Raw genomic sequence first — 18,961 nt, forward strand, 5'->3', positions numbered from 1 at the left:
AAACTCCTGACCTCAGGTGATCCACCTCCCTCGGCCTCCCAAAGTGCTGGGATTAGAGGTGTGAGCCACCACACCCAGCTTGATTACAGTTTTTAAAAAAATCTAAATTCTAACATACTATAAAACCTCTAGGAATCCTCTTCCTATTCACTGGAATCACCCATGCTTTAAGTAAGTGCATAAAAGGGTTTCGGTTTCAGTGTATGTGTGGAACATATATAGTCATGCTTTAAAAAATTACTAAAATTAATTTTCAGAAGGGTTGCATTCATTGTGAAACCTGCATCTATTTCTTTGTTTTTGAGACGGAGTCTTGCTCTGTCTCCCAGGCTGGAGTGCAGTGGTGTGATCTCGGCTAATTGCAACCTCTGCTCTCAGGTTCAAGTTATTCTCCTCCCTCAGCCTCCCAAGTAGCTGGAACTACAGGCATGTGCCACCATGCCTGGCTAATTTTTTGTATTTTTAGTAGAGAGAAGGTCTCACTGTTTTAGCCAGGGTGGTCTCTATCTGCTGACCTTGTGATCCACCTGCCTCTGCCTCGATCTGCTGACCTCATGATCTGCCCATTTCGGCCTCCCAAAGTGCTAGGATCACAGGTGTGAGCCACTGTATCCGGCTAAACCTGGATCTGTTTTTATACCTTGGTTGTGGCACTGAAATTCTGGAAGCACTCGAAAACATTTTTTTCCTCCTCAATGTTGTATTTGGAAACTTAAAAAAGAAAAAAAAATTTCCCAAATCGAGAACTAAAATAGTCATGTGATCCATCACAGTGAGTCTCTGGGAAGCAGATGTGCTACGATGATCCATGATTACAATTTTAAAAAGAAGACTACTTTTAGAGAGAAGTTGCTACCATTATTTTTTTCCTGCGGCATTTCATTAATGAATGACTACTGGATTGTCAGTCATTTTTTATTTTATTTATTTATTTATTTATTTTTTTGAGAGAGAGTCTCGCTCTGTCACCCAGACTGAAGTGCAGTGGGCAATCTCCGCTCACTGCATCCTCCACTTCCCATGTTCAAGTGATTCTCCTGCCTCAGCCTCCTGAGCGGCTGGGATTACAGGCATGCACCACTATGCCCAGCTAATTTTTTATCTTTATTAGAGATGGGGTTTCACCATATTGCCAGGCTGGTCTCAAACTCCTGACCTCATGATCTGCCTGCCTCAGCCTCCCAAAGTGCTGGGAGTACAGGCATGAGCCACTGCACCTGGCCTGTCATGGTCATTTTTAATGCTTATCATGTCATTGCCTTGTTCAGCTGCACCCTGGTCAGCACAAAATAACTGTGTCCTGGTGTTGCCAGTGTTACCGAGAATGCAAAAAAATTCGAGTCATGGCACCAAAAAAAAAAAAAAAAAAAAAGAATGCAAAGAAAACTGTTTCTAAAGCCAGGTCTGATGTTTCTTCAAAGAAACATCCAAGCATTTTCCTTTTAATGTCAGTAGTCATCATTTTCATCTTAGGTGTAATACCTAAATTTATACTTGCTTGTTCCTTACTCTTTTTGCTCTTTACTGTGGAACTGTCGTGTTCTAATTTTGAACTAGAACATAAACGGAGAGCAGCTCCTCTCCTTTTCTCTGACTTCCCTGGAACTAAATCCAGCTCTCAATATTTTATTGAAAACAACAGCAATAAATTTACCTAAATATTGAGACTTTTTTTGAGTCATCTTTATTATTATTTTGTTAAACATGCACATATTTTTTGTTCCTGCTAGGGCATTTAGTTTTTATACAGAGCAGTCCGTAATGAAAGAATTTCATGGTCAGGCATGGTGGCTCATGCCTGTAATCTCAGCACTTTCGGTGGCAAAGATGGGTGGATCATGAGGTCAGGAGATCAAGACCATCCTGGCTAACACAGTGAAACCCCCTCTCTACTAAAAATACAAAAAATTAGCCAGATGTGGTGGCATGCACCTGTAGTCCCAGCTACTCGGTAGGCTGAGGCAGGAAAATTGCTTGAACCCAGGAGGTAGAGATTGCAGTGAGCTGAGATCATGACACTGTACTCCAGCCTGGGCGACAGAGCAAGACTGTCTCAAAAATAAAATAAAATAAATTTCATTTCAGCTCATTAGAATAAAATTGCCTTGACTCTACCAGCACATATCTAAAAGGGATTTTAAGGAAATTTGGAGAGCCTGTGGCTGTAATGTTGACTTGTATTTGGTATAGACTGAAGAGCCCTGTTCAGACTATACTTAAGTTGTGAGTTCAAATAGCTTTACTTCTGGTGAAGTTCTCGTCTACATTCCTATTGGATATTCACTAATTCTTAAATTATTCATATGCACCCAAAGGACTCTTCTTTCCCTGCAGCCTTTTTGGTTTGTGACTTCCATTTTGAACCTCTGATGGTTGTGTTCTGAAGCTACTCAGGGCAGTTCATCAATCTAGCTAATAACGGTGAAGATTACTGATTGCTCTCAGCTACTCCTGTGACATGGGTTATCACTCATTCAATTTTCCACGTTTGCCATTTGAAATGTAATATAGTATGAACTGTGTGCTAGTAGGAAACTTATAAGTGTCTGAGTTAAAATTTGTGTCTGACTAGCTCATAGCTGATCTTCATTATTCTTTCATGAGTTCATGCTTTTTAAATGTACTCTTATCCACAGGATGAAGATAATGGAATGAAAAGTAAAGTTCATCATATTGCCAAGGAGATCATGAGCTCAGAGAAAGTGTAGGTATCTAGTTTACAATTCAGAGGACTGTTTTTCCCCCAATCGGCACATTTAAAACTTTTTTTCATTGCTGTTTTTTACAGGTTTGTGGATGTGTTAAAACTTTTGCATATTGTAAGTATCTACTAATATTTTCTTAAAGTCTAAGACTATTTCCTTTTGTACTTTCCCTACCCCTGGAAGTTTTCAGCATTACTAACTTAATGATAGACATTTTCTAAAGTGTATATATTTCATGTATATGTAGATAAGATGATTTCTTTTTTTTTTTGGGGACAGAGTTTCGTTCTTTTTTTTTATTTTTTTTAATTTTTATTGCATTTTAGGTTTTGGGATACATGTGAAAATCATGCAAGGTTGTTGCATAGGTGCATACATGGCAGTGTGATTTGCTGCCTTCTTCCCCTTCACCTATATCTGGCATTTCTCCCCATACTATCCCTCCCCAACTCCCCACCCCCGCTCTGTCCCCTCCACTCCCCCCTAACAGACCCCAGTGTATAGTGCTCCCCTCCCTGTGTCCATGTGTTCTCATTGTTCAACACCCACCTATGAGTGAGAACATGTGGTGTTTGATTTTGTGTTCTTGTGTCAGTTTGCTGAGGATGATGGTTTCCAGGTTCATCCATGTCCCTACAAAGGACGCGAACTCATCGTTTTTGATGGCTGCATAATATTCCATGGTGTCTATGTGGCACATTTTTCCTGTCCAGTCTATCATCGATGGGCATTTGGGTTGGTTCCAGGTCTTTGCTATTGTAAACTGTGCTGCAATGAACATTCGTGTGCATGTGTCCTTATAGTAGAACGATTTATAATCCTTTGGATATATGCCCAGTAATGGGATTGCTGGGTCAAATGGAATTTCTATTTCTAGGTCCTTGAGGAATCGCCACACTGTTTTCCACAATGGTTGAACTAATTTGCACTCCCACCAACAGTGTAAAAGTGTTCCTATTTCTCCACATCCTCTCCAGCATCTGTTGTCTCCAGATTTTTTAATGATCGCCATTCTAACTGGCGTGAGATGGTATCTCAATGTAGTTTTGATTTGCATTTCCCTAATGACCAGTGATGATGAGCATTTTTTCATATGCTTGTTGGCCTCATGTATGTCTTCTTTTGTAAAGTACCTGTTCATATCCTTCGCCCATTTTTGAATGGGCTTGTTTGTTTTTTTCTTGTAAATCTGTTTTAGCTCGTTGTAAATTCTGGATATCAGCCCTTTGTCAGACGGGTAGGCTGCAAAAATTTTTTCCCATTCTGTTGGTTGCCGATTCACTCTATTGACTGTTTCTTTCACCGTGCAGAAGCTGTGGAGTTTGATCAGGTCCCATTTGTCTATTTTGGCTTTTGTTGCCAATGCTTTCGGTGTTTTGGTCATAAAGTCCTTGCCTACGCCTATGTCCTGAATGGTTTTGCCTAGGTTTTCTTCTAGGGTTTTTATGGTGTTAGGTCTTATGTTAAAGTCTTTAATCCATCTGGAGTTAATTTTAGTGTAAGGTGTCAGGAAGGGGTTGAGTTTCTGCTTTCTGCATATGGCTAGCCAGTTTTCCCAACACCATTTATTAAACAGGGAATCCTTTCCCCATTGCTTGTTTGGTTTTTTTTTTTTTTTTTTTTGAGACAGAGTTTCACTCTTGTTACCCAGGCTGGAGTGCAATGGCGCGATCTGGGCTCACCGCAACCTCCGCCTCCTGGGTTCAAGCAATTCTCCTGCCTCAGCCTCCTGAGTAGCTGGGATTACAGGCACGCGCCACCATGCCCAGCTAATTTTTTGTATTTTTAGTAGAGACAGGGTTTCACCATGTTGACCGGGATGGTCTCGATCTCTTGACCTCATGATCCACCCACCTGGGCCTCCCAAAGTGCTGGGATTACAGGCGTGAGCCACCGCGCCCAGCCCCCCATTGCTTGTTTTTGTCGGGTTTGTCAAAGATCGGGTGGTTGTAGATATGTTGTGTCGCCTCCGACGCCTCTGTTCTGTCCCATTGGTCTATATCTCTGTTTTGGTACCAGTACCATGCTGTTTTGATTACTGTAGCCTTGTAGTATAGTTTGATGTCCAGTAGTGTGATGCCTCCCGCTTTGTTCTTTTTGCTTAGAATTGACTTGGCTATGCGGGCTCTCTTTTGGTTCCATATGCAGTTTAAGGTGGTTTTTTCCAGTTCTGTGAAGAAGGTCATTGGTAGCTTGATGGGGATAGCGTTGAATCTGTAAATTACTTTGGGCAGTATGGCCATTTTCACGATATTGATTCTTCCTAACCATGAACATGGAATGTTTCTCCATCTGTTTGTGTCCTCTCTTATTTCGTTGAGCAGTGATTTGTAGTTCTCCTTGAAGAGGTCCTTTACGTTCCTTGTTAGTTGTATTCCTAGATATTTTATTCTCTTTGTAGCAATTGTGAATGGCAGTTCGTTATTGATTTGGCTCTCTTTAAGTCTGTTATTGGTGTATAGAAATGCTTGTGATTTTTGCACATGGATTTTGTATCCTGAGACTTTGCTGAAGTTGCTTATCAGTTTCAGGAGATTCTGGGCTGAGATGATGGGGTCTTGTAGATATACAATCATGTTGTTCTTGTTACCCAGGCTGGAGTGCAATGGTGTGATCTCGGCTCACCGCAACCTCCGCCTCCTGGGTTCAGGCAATTCTCCTGCCTCAGCCTCCCAAGTACCTGGGATTACAGGCACGCGCCACCATGGCCAGCTAATTTTTTGTATTTTTAGTAGACACGGGGTTTCACCATGTTGACCAGGATGGTCTCGATCTCTTGACCTCGTGATCCACCTGCCTCGGCCTCCCAGAGTGCTGGGATTACAGGCTTGAGCCACTGCGCCTGGTGATAAGATGATTTCTGAAAGAGTCTTAGTAGCTATATGTTCAGTCTTCAAACTTTGTGTCTTTATAACAGTGTTTAAGGTGATAATATATTTTCTTAGGCATTTGCTGAAGATACTTGCTGTTAGAGTTTGGCATTAGCAATACATGAAAAATATCATTATCATTGTTCAAAAGTGTTTTTCTCTAATCTGAATAAGCTCCCAGAAACAGACTTGAAAATAGACTTTTTTTTTTTTTTGAGAGACAGGGGTGGGGTCTTGCTATGTTGCCCAGGCTGGAGTGCAGTGGCTATTCACAGACGCAATCCACTACTGATCAGCACGGGAGTTTTGACCTGCTCCTTTTCCAGCCTGGGCCTGTTTACCCCTCCTTAGGCAACCTGGTGGTCCCCCACTCCTAGGAGGTCACCATATTGATGCTGAATTTAGTGCAGACACCCGATTGGCATAGCGCCCTACAGCTCAGAACTCTTGGGCTCAAGCAATCCTCCAGTCTCAGCCTCCCAAGTAGCTGGGACTACAGGCACGTGCCATCGTGCCCAGCAGAAATAGACATTTTTACAACTAACTTTTAGTTCCATTTTCAGTTTTTTTAAATGGTCAATTTTTTTTTGTTTGTTGTTTTATTTTTGAGACAGGGTCTCCTTCTGTTGCCCAGGCTAGAGTGCAGTGGCACAATTACAGCTCACTGCAGCCTTTCAACCTCCTGGGCTTAGAGAATCCTTCCACCTCAACCTCCTGAGTAGCTGGGAGTACAGGCACTCACCACCATGCCCAGCTAATTTTTTATTTTTTCTAGAGTTGGGTTTTCGACATGTTACCTAGGCTGATCTCAAACTCATGGGCTCAAGCGATCAGCCTACCTTAGCCTCCCAAAGTGCTGGGATTACTAGCCTGAGCCACTGCAGCTAGCCTGTAATTGTCAACTTGAACAGACTTGTTAGGAAAAACTTATGACATGTGTCTGAGTGCCTATTCATTTTTCTCATGCACTTCTTTGTACTTGCAAGTTTTCACAAGTTTTATTATGCATTGACAGTTAAAGAAGTGTTTTTGTGTTACTTTATTTCAATTATATTTAGGCAAGATATTAAGACTTAAGAAAAGAAAGGGGTCAAACAAAAGGAAAAGGTAGATCAAACAATGAAAAAGGGAGCTGTGGTGATAATTTACTTATGTGGTGTAATTATTAACATCATAAATTAGGCTTAATTGTGGAGAAATGAAAGGTTCACTGAATATGCATCCATTTATGTCTTGGCAAACGGTATCATTATTGTCAGCTTTTCTTTGAATGGATACATATGAACATGAAAAGTGAGTTACACTTATGGATGATTCATATTCACTAAATGATTACCTGTGCTCTGTACTTGGTCCAACAGAAACCTGGGGGCCTGGCCTGGCATGGTGGCTCACAACTGTAATCCCAGCACTTTGGGAGGCTGAAGAGGGTAGATCACATGAGGTCAGGAGTTTGAAACCAGCCTGGCCAACATGACGAAACCCCATCTCCACTAAAATACAAAAATTAGCCAGGTGTTGTGGTGCGCCTGTAGTCCCAGTTGCTCGGGAGGCTGAGGCAGGAGAATCACTTGAACCCGTGAGGCAGAGGTTGCAGTGCGATGAGATGGTGCTGCTGCACTCCAGCCTGGGTGACAGAGCAAGACTCTGTCTCAAAAAAAGAAAAAACACAGGGGCCTGAAAAAAATCCCTAGCTTTGGAAATTCTTTTTTTTCTTTTTTAAATATAATTAAGTACAAGTAATTTTTGATTATTTATTTGCTTTCTGATGGAAACTAGACTTAGTAAATATCTCTATAAAAGTATTCTATAAATGTACAAATAGTATGCATTTAAAAAATATTTGGAAGGGGTTTTTAGAGAAAGATGGACTGGTTACCTCATCTTAGTAATGAAGCATCTTTGTTTCACTAATTTCTTTAGGTGGAGACATACATCCCCTTGAAAATTTGAGAGACTCAATAAGATCTATAGAACCAGAGGCAAAGCTACCCTGGGCATTCAAATGTCTTATTACTAAATAGAAGAGATTTATTGCATTATAAATGAAATGGAAGACCTTCTCAGTTCTCATGTTTTTTTTTCCATGTTAAAATTACTTGATTCTGTTTTACTGAATACAACCTGTCTTCTGAGTCTCGTGAACCATTGTCGGCATTTCTTCTTTAGTTATAAAGAATCTTCCTCTAGCTTCTGTTAACATGGCTACCAAATCTTCACTCTAGAGCAGCTTAGTTCACGTGAGAACTGCCCTTCGCTGAATGAAGTTCATTGTTCAGAGCACCTTTGTTTTGCTGCTGAGGTGTTTTTCCTACCTTGGTTTGATATTTCCTTCTCTTTAGATGCCTCTGTTTCAGAGCTCTCTTTCCAAGCCTTCAGGGACTTGTGGATCCTTTTTTTGGCAGCAATGGGAGAGAGGGAGGGAAGGTGACTTATAGATCTTAAACGGTGTTCATCTGATCATTTAACTTAACCAAATCTCCTTTAATTAAATAAATAGTCTTCTATTAAGTGCTCTCTATGTTCCTTGCAGCATGCTATGTTACATCAGTTATCTATTTTAATCCTCATAACTTTATCGGATAGATGTTATTCTTTTTTTCAATGAAGGAAGTAAGCTAACTGTCAAAAATAACTCACTACTTAATAATAGCAGAACCAGACTTTGAAGTCTGGTCTGTCTGAGCCCTTGTACTTAGTGGTTCTTTAGAAATTGATTTAAAATTATTACTTGAAATCTCTACCATGCTGTATAGGATATAGTGTATCTTTGGATGTATTAGCTTGCTTTCAGAATTCTTTTAGTTGCCCTGGAAACGAGAGAAACTGGTTTTTCGTCTTCTAAAGATAAAAATGAAGCTAGATCTTGGTCACTTAGACATATTATGATGATTACTTGTTAGTTAAAGGAGATTGGAAGCTAAACATACAAGATTGCTTTCAGTTATGTTTTCTACAGTTTTGCATTGATGATTATGCACCACTGATGAATATGTACTGTATCACCAGGTCTCCATATAAAGAGGGAAGAATAATTTCATTGAGAAAAATTTTCATTTTAAAAACAAGGTCAAATGGTTAATGTGGGGACTTTCCCACCTCTACTTTTACTTCATAGTTTCACACTCATTTCTGCATATTTATCATAGCACTTTGACCTCAACAGCTGCTTTGCTTTTGTTTAAAGTGAAGTGATTCCTGGTATCCTTCATGAGGTCAGGGAACCTTGTAGGGCTCCATATCTGTCCATATGTTCATCTGGTCTTTGTAATTCACTGTGTCATGATAGTAGTTAAGTAATGGCCTGAGGTCAGGTGGCTTAGTCAGGACAGCTGGTAATTAAGTCACATACTCCTCGTTGGTGCTGGAGATAAAAAGCCTGACCCCATGAAGAAGGCCATCTGTTTTGTGCTTCATTGCCTCAGATGCTTATACTTGATTTTATTTGCATTGATTTTTTGCTTAGGTCTTCCCTAAGTGATTCGAGCTGGCAAGTCTGGTATGTTATTATCTCAAAAGAATTAAAGATCAACTTAAAGTTGATCTGATTCTTACTTGTAGGTTTGGGGGAATTAGTAAGAATAATATTATCATATGCTTCATAATTCAGAGTCCCATTTTTAGCTCTACAAATTCCACATTAAACAAGCATTAGGTTATTATGACCAGAAACTACAGTGTAGATGGTTCAATTTGGCATGCAGAATCTTTGGTAGGTTTTATTATAAGGATGAAGTCTAGGTACTGAATGCTAATAAACTCTATAGCTAACTAACATTTTTACAGTCTTAACTCCTCCCCTCCCACTTTAATATCTTAATTACCCAGCTTTTCCAGTGTGAAAAGTTAAACTCTGGATCTAACTTTTGAAGGGCTAATCCTAATGACTTGCATCCTCACTGATTTTGTCAAGGAGGTGTTGGTGAATTTAGATTCTTCTTCTTCAAAATAGCTTTGCCTCTGGCTTTTAAGTGTCATCACACTTTCCCAAATTATCCTGGTTGTTAACATTTGGAAAAATAACCAGGCATATGTTGTAATCATCCTTTTTATAAAAAAAAGATGTCACCTCCCCCCAGTGGAACCAGTTTTGGCAATGGTAGAGGTTCATGAAGAGCTGAGAAGTTAAAGATTCTGTGTGTGGTTCCTGTGTGAATTAGTTACATCTGGCACTGGGGCCATAGCACACAGCTGTCAGGGAATGGTGGCCCAAGAGGTGAGGGAATGAGACTGCAGTCCGGGCTGCTACATGTGGTTATGGAGGCCATAATTAGGAATGGAGCCTAATTATTCAATGACACTTTTCTTTTTTATAGCGATGGGGTCTCCATGTTGGTCAGGCTGGTCTCAAACTCCTGACCTCAGGTAAGCCACCCACCTTGGCCTCCCAAAGTGCTGGGATTACAGGTGTGAGCCATACTGCCCGGCCAGTGACACTTGCTAAAGCACAGTGCAGAAGGCTTTATTCAGGACTATCACAATAGGCATAGGGGGCCTGGTGCAGTGGCTCATGCCTGTAATCCCAGGCGTGGGAGGCCAAAGCAGGCAGTTCACTTGAGGTCAGGAGTTCGAGACCAGTTTTGCCAACATGATGAAACCCCGTCTCTACTAAAAATACAAAAATTAGCCGGGCATAGTGGCATATACCTGTAATCCCAGCTACTTGGGAGGCTGAGGCAGGAGAATCACTTGAACCCAGGAGGCAAGGGTTGCAGTGAGCTGAGATCATACCACACTCCAGCGTGGGTGGCAGAGCAAGACTCCATCTCAAAAACAAAAAACAATAGGCATAGGAACCACTGCAGTGGGATTTTGCAGTAGTGGAGAGAGATCAGGCTCACCTCCAAATATATTATGGGCAAGTGGGAATTTATAACCAAAGAGGAACGAAGTGGGAGTTAGTGGATGGAAAATTACTAAGAAGAAACTTCAGGAGTAAGGGAGATTCTGGCTAAACCTACTTAACAGGATCCTTGCTGAAGACAGACCAGCCAGGGCCATCATACATCGCCCGGACAATGGTAGAAGATGAGGAACCCGAACAATATCGAGGGTGGGAGGTTCTTGCTAAAACTGGATTTTATAAGAAAGTGCACAGATGGACCTAAGAAAAGATTCAGGAACCTGACTAGTACAGAATATTTGTCGAGTGCTTACTTTAAATATGTAATTCTCTGGCTGGACACAATGGCTTACGCCTGTAATCCTAGCACTTTGGGTGGCTGAGACAGGCAAATCACTTGAGGCCAGGAGTTTGAAACCAGTCTGGCCAATATGGTGAAACCCTGTCTCTACTGAAAATACAAAAAATTAGCCAAACGCCTATACCTGTAATCCCAGCTACTGGGGAGGCCAAGGCAAGAGAATGGCTTGAACCCAGGAGTAGGAGGTTGCAGTGAACTGAAATCTCGCCACTACACTCTAGCCTGGACGTGACAGAGTGAGCAAGACTCTGTCTCAAAAAAAATAAAATTAAAAAGTCTGGGCATGGTGGTTGACGCCTGTAATCCCAGCATTTTGGGAGGCTGAGGCAGGTAGATCACCTGAGGTCAGGAGTTCGAGATCAGGCTGATCAACATGGTGAAACCCCCCCATCTCTACTAAAAATACAAAAATTAGCCAGGCGTGGTGGTGGGTGCCTGTAATCCCAGCTACTCAGAAAGCTGAGGCAGGAGAATTGTTTGAACCCGGGAAGCAGAGGTTGCAGTGAGCCGAGATTGCGCCACTGCACTCCAGCCTGGGCAACAAGAGAGAAACTCCATCTCAAAAAAAAAAAAAAAAAATGTAGGCCAGGCGTAGTGGCAAGCGCCTGTAATAGCAGCACTTTGGGAGGCCAAGGCAGGCGGATCACCTGAGGTCGAGAGTTTGAGACCAGCCTGATCAACATGGAGAAAACTTGTCTCTACTGAAAATACAAAATTAGCCAGGCATAGTGGCACATGCCTGTAATTCCAGCTACTTGGGAGGCTGAGGAAGGAGAATTGCTTGAACCTGGGAGGTGGAGGTTGCAGTGAGCCGAGATCGTGCCACTGCACTCCAGCCTAGGCAACAAGAGGAAAACTCTGTCTCAAAAAAAAAAAAAAAAAAGAACCCTCTAGGTTTCATGGATATATACTCTAAATTTTTTTTTTTTTTTTTGAGACGGAGTTTCGCTCTTGTTACCCAGGCTGGAGTGCAATGGCATGATCTTGGCTCACCGCAACCTCTGCCTCCTGGATTCAGGCAATTCTCCTGCCTCAGCATCCTGAGTAGCTGGGATTACAGGCATGCGCAACCATGCCCAGCTAATTTTTTGTAGTTTTAGTAGAGATGGGGTTTCACCATGTTGACCAGGATGGTCTCGATCTCTTGACCTTGTGATCCACCCGCCTCAGCCTCCCAAAGTGCTGGGATTACAGGCGTGAACCACCGCGCCGGCTTTATACTCTAAATTCTTATACTCTTTATTAAGTGTACTTTTGCTATTTTAATCATTAAATTTCTGTTTTATTCTGACATACTACTGATAATTTAAAAGATGACATCACGGGTCATCATTCTGAGCTGCCTAAAAACATCCAGTAGTACTGGGAAAAGCAAAGTTTTGCCTGGTGTGTGACAAGGGCATCCATTTAGAGGCAGCCATCTCACTGGTCAGCTCAGTTTGGATTTGGATGCTCTCTGTTAAATGTGTCTTAAATAAACAAGTTTCCTTTTTGGCAATGGTGGCAGACATATGAAATGCAGGATCTGGCAAAAGCTGTGTCAAACCGGGTCCTTAAGTTACTTAGCAGCTAACATCTACTGTCACTGTCATGGCGGAGGAAATACCTTCCAACTGGGAAACAAAAGTTATCCTGCTGCCAGGAGACAAATATAGTCATAACTTACTCCACCAGAAGAAAGGGTAGTGGTTATTGCTTTGCTGAGCAAGGACCTCTTGCATCCAAATTATATTAATCACTGCACTGGTCAAAACAAAAGCAAAAAGATATTACAGAGAGTGTTTAACTGTTCTGCTTTGAATACATTATTCATGACATGTAAATGTATTCTGTAGCCTTCCCCAATAGCAGACAATCTAATGATTTTCAAGTGTTAAGTGGCTCTATTTTTTCTTAGTAGATGTGAATGCTGATTGAAGCAAGCTGTTGGGAGGTGAAATTTGGCTGGTATCCGTTTGGTTTCTGGAGATGTTCTGTGTGGCTTTCTGGATTGGAGCTTATAATACTATGAGAATTAAATATTCTTATTTTATATGATACTAATTAGCTATACAAGTTAGTCCTTTAGTTACTAGTGTGAGTAGTTGGCTCCTTTGGGCTAATGTGACTGTTGGATCAATAAACTTAGTGGCAGGTACTGAGTCCTAAGTGAAGGGTTTTTTTTTAGCATTGATAGGCATAAGAGGATTGGACTTCTTCAAAATTGCCATAGTTTAGGAAAAGAATCCTTTCATATACTTGTTATCTGTGCGGTTTTTTGTGCCCAGAGTATTAAAAAAAAAACCTCATGGTTAATATATATATGTATATTAGGGGCAGGTGTTGAAAGGATCATTGGAAAGAACAGCATCTTTTTTTGTTGATTTAATTTACCCAGTAAATCCCCGAAAGGAAAGTGGTTGGAAATAAAGGTAAAGGAAGATAAGGCCTATTAGTCATTTACCCAAACTTTGCTTTCAGATTTTAATTAAAACCACTGTTTCTGAGAAGAAACAAATCTTAGTTTTTGAATCCTCAGGACTGTGGAACAGGTTTCACTTGGTTTTACTTGTATCTTGAGGCTCACCCTTAGGGGACAATGAAATATAGACAAATACTTACCTCCTACCCCACCCTTTCCAAGTCCTCTGGAGTGATAGGGTGTGGTGATAGTGACCTGTATTAAAACATGGTATAGATAGTCTAGAGAACAGTAGATGAAAAATAATATGTGAAGGGAAAGATTCTTATTTGTGAAAAGTGTAAACCCTGGTGAATTTATTGAGAGTTTGGCTAGAGGGAGGGGAGAATTTCAGGTCCAGAGTTAAAATGTTTCATTGATTCTGTGTGCCAAATGCATTGCAAAAAAAGCTTTATGTGCAGTATCTAATTTAAGCCTCATAACTATTATACTCATTTAGCAGATGAGGAAAATCAGGCTGGCCCAAGGAAACACACTAAATAAGGAGCAAGGGCTTGTATCCCAGGATTCTGATTAGCAAGCATGTGCCTGCCAGGCACGGTGGCTCATGCCTATAATCACAGCACTTCGGGAGGCCCTGGTGGGAGGATTGCTTGAGCTCAGGAGTTCGAGACCAGCCTGGGCAACATGGTGAAACCTCATCTCTACAAAAAATACAAAAATGAGCCTGGCATGGTGGCATGTGCCTGTAATCCCAGTTATTCAGGAAGTTGTAGTGAGCCAAGATTGGGCCACTGTGCTCCGTTCTGGACAACAGAGGGAGACCCGCAACACGTGCCTCTCTCCACGTGCCTCACTTAGGATGCTCCAGTTGTTGGGAAATGATGACTGAAAGTGGACAGTGGGACTCTTAAATCCAGAATAAAATTAGCTAAGATCTCCTGGGGACTTTTAAAATAAGTGGATTATGTTTATATTGATTGTACTGGAATAATTCTAAAGACTATTTAGAATTGCATTACCATATACCCTCTTAGTGTAATTGCTAAGTAAAGATATCAAACTAAAAGATTTAAGAGAAATATCATATAGTTTGTTTGAAAATCAGATAATCATCTCAGCCACTATTTTTTATTTTTATTTCCTATCTAGGTGAGTGGGGTAGGAGGAAGGGGGTACTTTGGATTTGTAATTCCTCATGGGAAATACAGCTATGCAATCTGTATCATTTTAGGGAAGAGGGGGACTGAGGATAAAAGCTTGTTATCAAGTTACATGCGTGTGTATTGTTTTTCCTGCTCTGGACTGTAATAGGATTTCCGGGATGCAGTAGCTCATGCTTCCAGGCAACTTGGGAAACCAGTGATTGAGGACCGGATTCTAAATCAGATCCTATACTACTTGCCTCAGCTGTATGAGCTCAACCGGGATCTTCTGAAGGAACTGGAGGAAAGAATGTTGCACTGGTAAAAATGGACTGTTTTCAGATTTTCCTGGTGTTTCCAATTTTAGATTAAGCCATAAGGGCCTCACATGTGACAGAGATGTGTATTGAGTTGTTTCAGTGTCTTACCTTTGCAGTTACCCATAGATTGATTTTGTTTTGTTTTGTTTTTTGAGATGGAGTCTCAGTCTGTTGCCCAGGCTGGAGTATAGTGGCACGATCTCAGCTCACTGCAACCTCGACTTCCCAGGTTCCAGCATTTCTCCTGCCTCAGCCTCCCAAGTAGCTGGGATTACAGGTGTCTGCCACCATGCTTAGCTAATTTTTTGTATTTTTAGGAGAGATGGGGTTTCACTATGTTGGCCAGGCTGGTCTCGAACTCCTGACCTCAGGTGATCTGCCTGCCTCGGCCTCCCAAAGTACTGGGATTACAGGCTTGAGCCACCATGCCTGACCAGATTGATTATTTTTCAATGGGCCAAAATTCACAACCTTGGCACACCAAGCTCAATACTATTATTTTAAACAAATCTTTGGTAACACTGACTCAAAAGCAAGATGCAGCCAATTTAAATTTCTGTAGGTGAACTTATGCCATCAAGATTTTTGAGATTCAATGTGGACAGATGCTGTATTCACATTGGAAGTTTCTGAGTATTTTATTTACCTTCTGGAACTACAGGTCATGAAACTCTTTTTCCAGTTAAAGAGGCCATTCACTGAAATAATTTGGAAAGGCAAATTATTTATTTATTTATTTGTTTAAGACCGAGTTTTGCCCTTGTTGCTCAGGCTGGAGTACAATGATGCAATCTCGGCTCGCTCCAACCTCTGCCTCCTGGGTTCAAGCAATTCTCCTATCTTGGCCTCCCCAGTAGTGCGGATTACAGGCACATGCCACTATGCCCGGCTAATTTTTATATTTTTAGTAGAGATGGGGTTTTATTATATTGGTCAGGCTGGTCTCAAACTCCTGACCTCAGGTGATTCAACTGCCTCAGCCTCCCAAAAAAGGCAAATTTATATATGTATGACATCCTTGTAGAAGCTGTAAATTTCAGAACAGGAAAAGAATACTGAAAGGTTAGTATTGGAAGCTACTTCCACTAGGCTGAAGAAAATAAGTATGCAGAGACTTTGGTGACTTCTGTGGAAATAATGTAGAAAGATTGGTTTAGGAGGATTGAATTTATTGTTGAAGATCATGTTAAATCCCTGTCATTTTCTTCTTCAAAAAAAAAATTATCTTAAAAATTAATCTGAATTGGCTTAAAAAGATATATATATTTGTGGAAGCAAGTGTGGTAAAGAGGCTTAAATATATTTTTTGCTTGTACTAAAAGTTTCCAAAAGTTTATAACTGTGCATGTTCTGTGTTAAAATATTAAGCATTCCTGAAAAACAAACTAGATCATTTATTGTAATCAGCATGATTACAATAAGAAAATAGTATCACCTACCTTCATGATAAAAATTTCTCTAAGCTTTCTTTATGTATAAGCCAGAAAGATACCCTCTGCTTGTTTTGGAAATATCTTGCCTCTATATGTTGGGAAAATATGGCAGATAAGCAATTAATACTTAGCAGTAGCGTAAGTATAAAATAACACACAATTAAGGACTGAGGAATGACTAAAATGTAGTCTTTAAAGGTCATGATAGGCCAGGTGGTGGTGGCTCACACCTATAATCCCAGCATTTTGGGAGGCTGAGGTGGGTGGATCACTGAGGTCAGGAGTTCGAGACCAGCCTGGCCAATACAGCAAAACCTGATCTCTACTAAACATACAAAAATTAGCCAGAGATGGTGGTGGGTGCCTGTAATCCCAGTTACTCGGGAGGCTGAACTGGGAGGAAAAGGCTTTAGTGAGCCAAGATTACACCACTGTACTCCAACCGGGATGACAGAGCGAGACTCCATCTCAGGAAAAGGCAAAAAAGAAGTAAAATGTAATTACCAAGGTTATTCCTGTATATACTTTGTCATTTTCTTTTTTTTTTTTTTTCTTTTTTTTGAGACGGAGTTTCACTCTTGTTACCCAGGCTGGAATGCAATGGCACGATCTCGGCTCACCGCAACCTCCGCCTCCTGGGTTCAGGCAATTCTCCTGCCTCAGCCTCCTGAGTAGCTGGGATTACAGGCATGCACCACTATGCCCAGCTAATTTTTTGTATTTTTAGTAGAGACGGGGTTTCACCATATTGACCAGGATGGTCTCGATCTCTTGACCTTGTGATCCACCCGCCTCGGCCTCCCAAAGTGCTGGGATTACAGGCTTGAGCCACCGCGCCTGGCCCTGTCATTTTCTTCTTCTTCAAAAAAATTATCTTAAAAATTAATCTGAATTGGCTTAAAAAGATATATATATTTGTGGAAGCAAGTGTGGTAAAGAGGCTTAAATATATTTTTTGCTTGTACTAAAAGTTTCCAAAAGTTTATAACTGTGCATGTTCTGTGTTAAAATATTAAGCATTCCTGAAAAACAAACTAAATTGATGAAAGGAACACCTAAAACTACAATTATGGGTAAAGCACTTATTACTGACAAAATTTTTGTAATCTTTGGATGAGATCTCTCCTCCCCTCGCCTCCCCTTCCCTTCATGGAGTCTCCCTCTGTCACCCAGGCTGGAATGCAGTGGCGCAATCTCAGCTCACTGCAACCTCCACCTCCTGGGTTCAAACGATTCTCATGCCTCAGCCTTTCAATTAGCTGAGATTACAGGTGCATGCTACCACACCCGGTTGATTTTTGTACTTTTAGTAGAGATGGGGTTCACCGTGTTGGTCAGGCTGAACTCCAACTCCTGACCTCAGCTGATTCACCAGCCTCAGCCTCCCAAAGTACTGGGGTTACAAACGTGAGCCACCACACTTGGCCTTCTTTTCTTTTCTAAAAAAAATTACTGTCCGGCATGGGGGCTCATGCCTGTAATCCCAGCTCTTTGGGAGGCTGAGACGGGTGGATCACGAGGTCAGCACTTTGAGATCAGCTTGGCTAATATGGTGAAACCCTATCTCTACTAAAAATGTAAAAATCAACCAGGTGTGGTGGTTCGCGCCTGTAGTCCCAGCTACTTAGGAGGCTGAAGCAGGAGAATCGCTTGAACTTGGGAGGCAGAGGTTGTAGTGAGCCGAGAACATGCCACTGGACTCCATCCTGGGTGACAGAGCAAGACTCCATCTCAAAAAAACAAAAAATTCCTTTTTTTTTCTTGTTTTAAATTAAAAAAAAAAGTGGGGGAGCTTATTTGCTTCAGATCTTTTTTCTTCTTCTTTTTTTGAGACAGAGTTTCACTCTCTTGTTTAGGCCAAGAGTTCAGTGGTGTGACCACAGCTTACTGAAGCCTTGACTTCCCAGGGCTCAAGTGATCCTTCCACCTCAGCCACCCAAGTGGCTGGGACTGCAGACATGCCCCACCATGCCCAGCTAATTTTTTGTAGAGACAAGTTGCCCTATATTTCCCTGGCTGGTCTTCAGCTCCTGGGCTCAAGTGATCCTTTCTCCTCGGCCTCCCAAAGTGTTAGGATTATAGGCATGAACCACTGCATGCAGCCTAATTTTCTATTTATTAAAATAGTTTTCTCATAGGGTTCAAGTCAATACATATTCTTTGGTTTTACTTGATTCTGAAATAACATTTTTCCATTGGCTTTTAAAAACAATTGATGAAATATTTTATTTTCACATTGAACAAGGTTTGTATGTCTACTGTGTGCTAGTCTGTGCTCTAAGTATGTAGGAATTATCCCAGTGCACAAAACAGACTTCTTGCTTTCATGGAGCAGACATTTAATAGGGGAAGGACCAGATAAACAGATATGAAAGCTATCAGAAGCAGTTTCTGTGTTGCAGAGACTGAAAATAGGATGCTGTGGTAGCGAATGAAGCTTGGGTGGTCAAAGAAGGCCCTCTGTGAAGGCGGTGTATTTACATTGACATCTGAAAAAAAAGGAGGAGGCAGCCAGAGTTTTATATTTCCAGGCATGTGGAACTATTAGTGGAAGTATGCATAGTGCAGATGAACTCCATGTGTCCAAAGAAGATCAAGAAGGCCAGTGTGGTGGGAGAGAAATGGGGAAGAGGAAGAGAAGTGTGACAGGGGTCAGAAAGGGTAGGCCTTTGTATGCCAGGTAGGGAGTTTGTTTTTCTTCTTTTTCTCTTTTTTTGAGACGGTCTCACTCTGTCACCCAGGCTGGAGTGCAGTGGTGCAATCTCGACTCATTGCAACCTCCACCTACTGGGTTCAAGTGATTCTCCTGCCTCAGCTTCCTGAGTAGCTGGGATTACAAGCGCTTGCCACTACACCCAGCTAATTTTTGTATTTTTAGTAGAG

At 41.3% G+C, this 18,961-nt stretch overlaps 1 protein-coding gene across 1 annotated transcript in view; it reads left to right on the forward strand.

The window, feature by feature from the left end:
- FGD6 (FYVE, RhoGEF and PH domain containing 6) overlaps positions 1–18,961 on the forward strand; it is a 149,898-nt gene that overhangs the window by 64,879 nt on the left and 66,058 nt on the right. The window contains exons 4-6 of the mRNA XM_064376872.1: positions 2,637–2,704; positions 2,789–2,819; positions 14,495–14,646. Coding sequence (XP_064232942.1) covers positions 2,637–2,704; positions 2,789–2,819; positions 14,495–14,646 — 251 coding nt within the window. The remainder of the gene's footprint in view (positions 1–2,636; positions 2,705–2,788; positions 2,820–14,494; positions 14,647–18,961) is intronic.

Source organism: Aotus nancymaae, unplaced genomic scaffold (genome assembly GCF_030222135.1).
Source record: "Aotus nancymaae isolate 86718 unplaced genomic scaffold, 86718_ANA_hifiasm-v0.15.2.pri h1tg000016l, whole genome shotgun sequence".
NCBI lineage: Eukaryota > Metazoa > Chordata > Mammalia > Primates > Aotidae > Aotus > Aotus nancymaae.